The following is a 9,593-nucleotide window of genomic DNA, read 5'->3' as shown; positions in this document are numbered from 1 at the left end:
GATATGAACTCTAATTAATATATTTTAAATTTTATTTTGGTAATATTTTATATAATAATTAATAGTTATCAATCAATAAATTATATTGTTATTGATTGATGTTCTTAAGCAAATATTGGTCATCAAGGTAATTCACTTAACAAAAATAAGTACTATACTAAGAATCTTATGTTGATAATCTACTACGTATATGAGATTTTTCCCAAAGAAGTTATTGTATTTTATTCTTTCTATAATTAAAGATCTAGCTAAATAATAATTATTTTTACAATTAAGGTTATTTACATTTTAGTCAATTTTTTTACATCATTAAAATTTACTTAGAAGAATATTTTCTCTATGGAAATAAAAAAAAAATAAAAAAATATATTTAAGGACACACCAGACGATGACACGTGTCATTGCTGGTGTGTCTTTTAGTATATAGTTATTATATATATAGTTATAGTTATTATTATTATATTGATTTCAGCAACTAGTTTGTACTCCCTCCGTCCTTTTATAAGAGTCCACTATTCCTTTTTTGGCAAATCAAAACTAAAGTCCCATTGTTAGAATAATCTTTCCCTTTTTAGTAAGTGGTTTTTTTACAATTTTAACCTCATTCTCCTAATTTAATCCCCAAATTATCCTCAATTTTTATTGATTTTTTGTGCCAAATATTTTTGGTATTTATTAATCCACCAACATATGTTCTCTCTCCTCATTCTTATTCTTCTTTCTAGATACTTCTTCTTCTTTTTGGTATTTATTAACCTCTTTTTTCTTTTTTCTCTCGTTATTTAATGCACTTAATATACTTAGGTATTTCCAGTCACATGGTTTAAGGAATCTACAAAAACCTTAATTCCCGTGAAAAATGAGAAATGAGACTCTAATAAAAGGACGGAGGGAGTACTAGACATCTTCATTATTAACCTCTACTAATTGATATCCAACATTTGTATATACTCATACTACTATACCTACCTATAAGCCACTAACACAATCATTAATTCTACTAGACTCCTTCCGTTTTATAATAATTGACACATTTTAACTTTTTTCTTTTTTAAAATATATATTCACATTTTAACTTTTTCTTTTTTAAAATAGGAAGCTAAACAATAATCAAAATAACCACGACCTTGGATACTCGAGAGGACGAGAGCTAGTTTTGAGACAGAAAAGTGTATAAATCTATTTGAGACAGAAAGAGTATGTTATTTAGAAAACACATTACAAGTTACAACAGATTCCGATTCTTATAATTGTATTTCTGGGCTTACCCAGGTCGCGATAAGTACGTAGATAAATGGATTATTATAACACTTTTTTCACAAGATGCATTGATGGTCAATTACATTGATTCAAGTTGAACAACTTGAGCTCCAGTTGGATATAAAGAAAAGGAGTTGACATCGTCATTAATAATTCTTTATGTTTTCAACATTCAATTTCATGCCACTTACCTTATGATGGATATAATATTCGTCTTGCTTCTGTTCCAAAATATCTATATAAGTAAACACAGTCCAGCATTTTTTTGTGGGTCTTTTTCTAGTCTGCTGTTTCTAAGTGAACTTGTTTCTTTACCTTAATATCCTCATCCACGGATCAGATAGTGTTTTCTGCACCGTTAAATACACTTGTTTTTGTGTTTTTATTATACTCATTTTCAGTTTCTTCTCAAGGCTTGAGATTAAACTTTAAACTTCCTCCCTTACGTACACTTCCTAACTTAGTCATCTATAATCGTTTAATACGGTTAAACAAAGGAAAAATCGTGTGAATGGCTGACCCGGTCACACTCCTAGCAATCCCCATAGTTGAAAAAATCACAAAGGAGACCTACAAATTTGGCAAGGGAAAGTATAATGATGTTTATGGAGTGAAATATGAGATTGAAAAGCTGCAAAGCAACTTAAAATCCATAGCAGCCGTGCTTGCGGATGCTGAACGCTGCTCTAAAAAACCAAAGCAGCTAATAGATTGGCTCACCAAGCTTAGAGGTGCAGCTCTCGACGTGGAGAATGTACTGGAAACATATGCTACTGAGGCTGCTTTGAGAGAGATGAAGAACCACCCTGCCCCAATTGCTTGGCTAAGCTCTCGATTAAATGCAGCAAATGACATTAAGAAGATCGCGAGAAGTATAGATGAAATTGACAAACAAAGGGGAAAATATCATATAAAAAAAGATGAGTGGGGGGAAGGGAGCGCAGAGCCAGCCACTTGGTTGGGAATGCGTGAAAGAGATAATAGACGGGAAAGCGGGGTTGTTGGCCGGGATAAGGAGAAGGAAGAGATCGTTACATGGTTGATTTCTGAAAATTCATCTCATGATAATGGCCGTGTCCCCGTTTATCCCATTACTGGAATGGGAGGCCTTGGGAAAACAACTCTTGCTCAGCTCGCTTACAATGATGAGAGGGTCTTCAAAAAGAAACTCGAGTCGAGCTATTTCAAGAATGCAGCGTGGGTAAACGTCTCTGTGGATTTCAGTGTGGATAGGATTCTTAAGGAGATAATTGAAAGACTCACGGAAATGGAACACGGAAGTGTTTCTCAAGAATCCATTAAGTCTAATATCCTCAAAGTCCTCGACGGAAAGCCTTTCTTGCTTGTACTGGATGATGTATGGATTTCTGAGAAAACGGACTGGGAAGGCCTTCATACTTTCCTCAGGTCGTGTCCAAGAGGAAGCAAAGTTTTGGTTACGAGCAGAAGTCACGATGTTAGAGCACTTATGGGTGCAACCCGTTCATGTTCTTTGGAAGTGTTGCCTGAAGAGCTTTGCTGGGACTTATTTACCAAAGAGCTCTGTCTAGGTGACAATATTTTAGAAGAAGAAAAGATAAAGATTGGTAAAGATATCATCAAAAAATGCAACCAACTTCCACTGCCAGTGAAGGCTATGGCTGCCATAATGCGCGAGAAATCGCTTGAGTATTGGAGGAGGGTATCAAAAAACAGCATCTGGATTCAAGATGAGTCCAATGAGGAATTTGGACGTTCAAACATTCTGCCAGCCCTGGTGTTGAGTTATAATCATCTCCCTTCTTCTATCCTAAAGCAGTGTTTTGCATACTGTTCTATATTCCCAAAGAACCATTTGTTTGACAAACATGAACTTGTCAAATTGTGGATGGCTGAAGGTTACATTCCGCATCCGTCCAGTCGATCAACAGACACACTGGAGGATATTGGAGGTGATTATTTTGACGAGCTGCAAAGTAGATCCTTCTTTCAGCTTTTTGTAGACAATGAGAGGTACAGGATGCACGATCTTATACTTGAATTAGCACAGCATGTCTCAGATAAATCCTCAAAGCAAATGGAAGAGGAGACAACTATTGGCGAACAGAATAGTTACCTTCATGTATCATTTCTCTGTGAAGATGTTCAGAAACCTGCTCTTGAGATTCTCAAAGCTGAGAAACTACGAACTCTACTGCTGCCCTCCAGCTATACCAGTGATTTTGGTCAATCCCTCAACAAAATGTTTCAAACTCTCAAGTACATGCGGGTTCTAGATCTCAGTTCAACCAAATTAGTTCATCTGCCAAAATCAATTAAGAAGTTGAAATTGCTGCATTTCCTTGACCTATCAAGAACTGAGCTTAAATTTCTTCCAAAAAGTATCTGCAAGCTCCTTAATCTGCAAATACTAAAACTCCTTGGTTGTCTTTGGCTTCAGGAATTGCCCAAGGATCTTGGGAACCTGAAAGATCTCCGATATCTGGAACTGGATGAGATGTTTTGGTACAAATGCTCCAGATTGCCTCCAAGTTTAGGAGGCTTGACTAATTTGCACAATCTCCACTGTTTCCATGTTCATCGTGATAGTGGATACGGAATCCAAGAGTTGAAGAGAATGAAAAGTCTTCAAGGTATGCTACACATTTCTAAACTCGAAAATGCAGAAAATTCTAAGGAAGCAAAATTGAATCAAAAGCAAGGCATAACTAAATTAATACTTGAATGGAGCAAGGAGGATGCCAGCAGTCCACAAGATCGATCAGCACAAGAGCGTGTCCTTGAGGATCTTGAACCTAATTCTGGTCTCCAAGAACTTCAGATACTGCACTACAAAGGAAACAGATTACCAACTTGGATGAGCAATGGAGTGCTCCAGAACTTGAACAAGATTTCCTTGAAGAATTGTGCAAATTGCAAAACACTATCTTTTGGTCCGTTACCTCACCTTCAACAGCTTATCATCAAAGGAATGTTAGAGTTGGAAGAATGGCCAGAAACTACACCATATCTTTCATTACGAAGGCTGACTATTAGCAACTGCCCAAAGTTGCGGAACCTCCCATGCAAAAGCTTCATAACCCTCCAGGTTATGAAAATCAAGCAATGTCATGCTCTCAAGGCTCTCCCAGTGACACCGTATTTGATGTTTTTGACTCTTATTGACAATGATTTGCTAGAGGATTGGAGTGAAATACTCATGGGGATCGTTGTTGACAGTAGTCATGAGGGTGCTGATAAGCTTACACAACTAGATTCATTAGAGAATCAATTGGAAAACAACAATACCTTGCAAATGCCTAAGTTACTGATTCTTACAAAGAAGATAGGAGGCCTAGAAGCTGATGGCAGTTATATAGCAGGTTCATATATTCTACTCCTGGAATTGAATTTAGTGAATTGTCCAAGGCTACAGAAATTGCCAGAAAGCTTTGCCCCTCAGAAGTTGAAGATAAGCAGGTGTCCTTTACTAACAACACTACCGGTTCCACAGCAAAGCCAACGACTTCAGAATCTGGAGCTAGATAAATGCAATGGTACGAGATTGATAGAAGCAATACAAAGTTCAAACTCATTGGCCGCGCTGACAATTTCCAATATTTCTAACATGGCCTCAATACCCAAATTGCCTCATCTTCCAACCCTGCGCACTTTGCACATCCACAACTGCCAAAATCTTGAGTCCTTGTCACATGAAGATGGTTCGCTGAAAAACTTCACCTCCTTGAAGTTTCTGTCAGTTTCAGGATGTGAAAACCTGGTGACATTTCCTGAACAAGGGCTTCCGGCATCAATTGACTGCTTGATCATCAACAACTGTAATGAGTTGCAATCTTTTCATGCCACAAGTCGAAACTATCTAAAAAGCCTCACACTCCTCAAGGATCTATACCTCGAGGATTGCCCCAAACTTGAATTCTTGCCAGAAGACGGGCTTCCTGCCTCTCTCCAGCACTTGCGCATTCGAGGCTGCCCCCTACTCACAGAACAATGCAACGAGGACGCAGGAGGAAGGTATTGCCAAATGGTTAGTCATGTTGCTGATTTGGAGCTCGATTCTGCCAACACTAGTCATTCAACAGCTTCTGCTTGCTTTACATGCAAATAGAGCTTTGCTGCAACTTCACCAAGCCAAACTTTCAAATTTAATAAGTGCACTGTGCACCTCCTACTTCTGTTGTTTGAAGACATAATCACCATGATTAGGTGTAATTGTACAGGTGTGTCATTTCTTTTCATTTGAAGGATTGTTTGGCTTCACAAAGAAAGTCAATGTGATCATCTATCATTTGCATGTAATATATTTATTTTAGGGTTGTGTAATAGTGTGAAATTGTAATTGATCACGGACAATCAATTAATTTCAAATTGTGTATTAAGAAGTATATGATTTTTGAAGTAACAGTTTTACCCCCAACTTATAGCATAAAAAAGACAAATTTAACCTATTTCTTCGTGGATCCCCTACTATGGTTTTAATTACTTCGTATATATTTATTTGTATTTGTTGTAAGGGGAAAGACCCTAATGAACCAGAATATGTCACAAGTCAATTAGTTCATCTACACGTACAAGTTAACATTTCAGAATAGAGGAAGAAGTTAGAGGATAACCCTACTCCCAAGTAGGGATGTCAGTGAGACGGGTCAAATAGGAGAACCGCTCCATCCCCGCCCCGTTGGGGCGGGGATGGATCTTGGTTTGGCGGGTGATGGGGCAGGGATGGGGATAAAAACCATACCCGCCATAGGTGATGGGGCGGGGGTGGATTTTAGGTTGTACCCGTCCGCCCCACCCGCCCTATCCCCACCCGTCCACTTCGTACACGCCCCATCCCCACATCCATATATTTTTAAAAACAAAATTATATACTTTTATACTATTTTATAAAAAAATTATGCAAAATAAAATAGTAAATATAATACTTTGTAATACACTTATATTATAAACAAAAAAATGTGTAATATTAACAATAATTTTTTTCTTTTTGCAATCTTTATTAATTATGAAGGATTGCGTATTTGGGAGGCGGGTCTTAGCTGGGGATTAGGTGGGGGTGGATATCTAAGTGGGGGGTGGGGCGGGGATGGTTTTGGAGCTGTACCCGTCGAGGCGGGGATGGGGATGAATTTTAGACCCGCCGCGGGGATGGAGATGGGCCGGGCCGGGTGAGTATGAAAATGGGGATGGGGATGAGAAGGCTAACATCCGCCCAGCCGTGCCCCATTGACATCCCTACTCCCAAGTAGTAAATGGTGGAATTTAAAATTGTGACTTTAAAATCAGAAGATGAGTTCATCACAATCTCTACCAAGCTAGCTTACTTTAGCTCCCCTACTATGTTGTGCGAGCACTATATTAGAGGTAGGACTTCGAAGAGAAATTGTATGACATAAAGATGGATGTAAAGGCCTGACAATTAATTGTTCGCTGTTAGCTGTTATTAGATGTTCAACTTGACAATTTTTTTTCACGTGTTTATTTTTTATTATTAAATGTTTATATTTTTTAAGTGTTCATATTTTTTAACTAAATGTTCATTTTATAGAGAGTGGTGCAGCTATCCTAGCTGCACAAGCGGGTGCAGCTAAGACTTATTGCCATCTTGTGCCCAAACTCGTTAAAAAAAATCGGGCTTTTTGGGTCAGGTTTGGGTTTTTAATTAAAAATGCGTTTTTAGGCTTACCCAAACCCGCCCTATTTTCGGGCAGGGTCGATATTGATCACCTCTACCTTACTCGTATTTGACAATTAGTCGTTGACTTTTGGATGTTTAACTTAATTTGCTAGTTGACTAGCTTTATGTATTGGTTGTTTGACTATTGGCTATAGAAATGTGTTTGGTGAAATCAAATATTGGTTGTTGGTGGTAGGAATATAAAATTACCAAAATTAATTATAAACGATATGATGACTTATTTGATTATTAATTATGAATAGTGAACTATCATTTATTAATTATGTAAAATGATTATTCTGATTACAAGTATTAATTATTCTTATTAGTTATTAATTAGAGGTAAATTGTAAAAGCTAGAAGCGAAAATTAAAAAGATAATACTTTTACCATTGTAGGGCTTATTTGGCATCATTTTTTGTTTTCAATTTTTTGTTTTTTTTTTTAAAACAAAAAACCAAAAACAGGAAACAAGAAAAAGGTGTTTCCACTCTTCTGTTGTCAGTTTTCAATATTATCATGATTTTATTATGTTTGACTGCTTTTTGATTTATTATATGACATATATCATATGACTTTAAAAAAAAAAAAAAAAAAAAAAAACCACAGTAATGCCAACAAACCTGTAGTTACTTGATTTTGGCTTAAAGGTCATTTAACATTGTAAAAGCAATAAAAAATATAAAAATAAATAAAAAAAAAAGAACGTTTCATTTAAAACTGTGTTGTTCCAGTAAGTTTTTTCCATTTTGGTTTAAAAGTCAATTTTCCAACCAACCAAAAAGTTATTTACGGAGTATCAAACATATTTTTTCAGCTATTTGACTACATAAAAAAAAAACCAAAAATCAACCAAAAAGTCATTTACCAAACATGTCTAAAATAGAAATATGAAATTAAATTGCTAAACCCTTGACACTCGGCCTTGAGCATTCAAAGTTTCAAATCAACACTTTGAGATGTATATGCGGGAGAAGCTGTTAGAGCAAGATTAACCCTAGGTATTAAGATTCTAGGTGACATCATCAATTTATGATTTTGTGGTCTTAAGATAAGACTTTATTTTTTTTATGCATTTATGTGGCTTGGTCTTAGCAAAATCTCAAGTGGAGTCTTGAAAATTCAAGACTCAACTTAAGACTCAACTTAACACTTCTACACTGTGTTTTTACCTTATACACATTAAAACACAGGGTGTTTCGATTAAAAAAAATTAATTAACTTTTATATTTTTTAAAAACATTAATTATTTGATTTATATAGAAAAAAAAATTGTAAATATACGGTTTTTTTTTTTTTTTTTTTTTTTTTTGGGAAACAAAGTGTATGCATCCAGCTGCAACAAGACTCACTAGTAAAACTTGAAGAGCACCCATACCCATCCTTGGATTTTGGACCTTCATTTTACTGTATTCATTTTCAATAACATAAAACATGTTACTACGTATAAACAGTTTTAATATATAATATAAAAAAATTAGTTTTAAAAAGTTATTTTGGGGTTCAGATCAATTTTACATTAGTCAACTTATTTTACATTACAACTTTCTAAATGCAATATGTGTTTCTTTTTTTTTAAAAAGGTTTTTTCATGTATTTTATAATCTTTTAATTTCATGTAATTCCATTATAATTTATTTTTATGCATCATTTTTTTTTTTTTTTTGTTGAGAACAATTTTTATGCATCATCTATATTGCATAATGTGAATTTTAATATTAAAATATAATATGTTAAAAGGAAAAAAAAAATTGAATATTTTAAAGAAATCTAAAATAAGTCTTAGGGATGAAGAGATAAATCTGATTGAGTTTTAAGGAGTCTTAACAAAATTTTAAATTAAAAAAAATAATTAAATTTAAGCTAATAAATAATGTGGCAATAGATTTAAGTCTTAAGACAAGGCTGTGTTAATCTTGCTCTTATGCTTGAAAAGTGAAGACTGCTATCTATTCAACAGCTTATCTCCACAATTATGTGGTAATCAAAATCTGATGCGATAGCACTGCACTTAACCAACTCAACTAACTTAAATAATATATTTGCACATAAGCATGCTACCACTTCAAATATAGTCCATCAACTTTGGATTACATAACAACTAAACATATTGCATACAAATATACTCCATTATGTAATCAAATTAAAAGCATAGATCTTATCTTATTCTAGCTTTAAAAATAATTAAAATAAAAAAACAATTTCTTTCACATCAATAAAATTTTCTTTTTAAATTTGTTGTCGAGGAATTGGATTCCAACAAGCGTATTCCTATACTGACTTAAAAGAAATAAGAATTTTGAAATGATGCCAATTGCATCACCCAAAGTATTTGAGCTAACTTATAGAAATAAATACTCTCTCCCTCATCAAATTTAGTCACATTTCTCCTTAGACGCTTAGACATATGTTCTCTTTGTAAAGGTATTGTAGTTAAAAATTACTGATTGAAACTAAATAAAATTAGGTCTTGGGAGTGAGTTTATTATATTTCTAAGGAGAAGTGAAAAAAACTTGGAGATTGATTTACAATAGATTCACCCAAATGAGAATTGAAACTTTTGCCAGAAACGACATACAATTGGAAAGAAATGAGAATTTTACTTAGATACGAAGAGAGTAAAATACTCGTAATATTTTATGTAGGCCTCATTATCAAGAAATCTAATTAAATAAA

General features: G+C 34.6%; 1 protein-coding gene across 1 annotated transcript; it reads left to right on the top strand.

The window, feature by feature from the left end:
• Positions 1-1,530: 1,530 nt before the first annotated feature.
• Positions 1,531-5,637, top strand: LOC110723267 (putative disease resistance protein RGA3). Its single transcript, XM_021902610.1, has one exon. The coding sequence runs from the start codon at positions 1,772-1,774 to the stop codon at positions 5,345-5,347; it is 3,576 nt and encodes a 1,191-aa protein (XP_021758302.1). The 5' UTR covers positions 1,531-1,771; the 3' UTR covers positions 5,348-5,637.
• The last annotated feature ends 3,956 nt before the right edge of the window (positions 5,638-9,593 follow it).

The sequence above is a fragment of the Chenopodium quinoa genome, unplaced genomic scaffold, assembly GCF_001683475.1.
Source record: "Chenopodium quinoa cultivar QQ74 unplaced genomic scaffold, ASM168347v1, whole genome shotgun sequence".
Taxonomy (NCBI): Eukaryota; Viridiplantae; Streptophyta; class Magnoliopsida; order Caryophyllales; family Amaranthaceae; genus Chenopodium; species Chenopodium quinoa.
The sequence above is the reverse complement of the archived record's forward strand: the minus strand, read 5'-3'. Positions and strand labels throughout refer to the sequence as shown.

Excerpts from the sequence above, each read along its gene's own strand:
- LOC110723267 (XM_021902610.1), top strand. The coding sequence starts at position 1,772 with ATGGCTGACCCGGTCACACTCCTAGCAATCCCCATAGTTGAAAAAATC.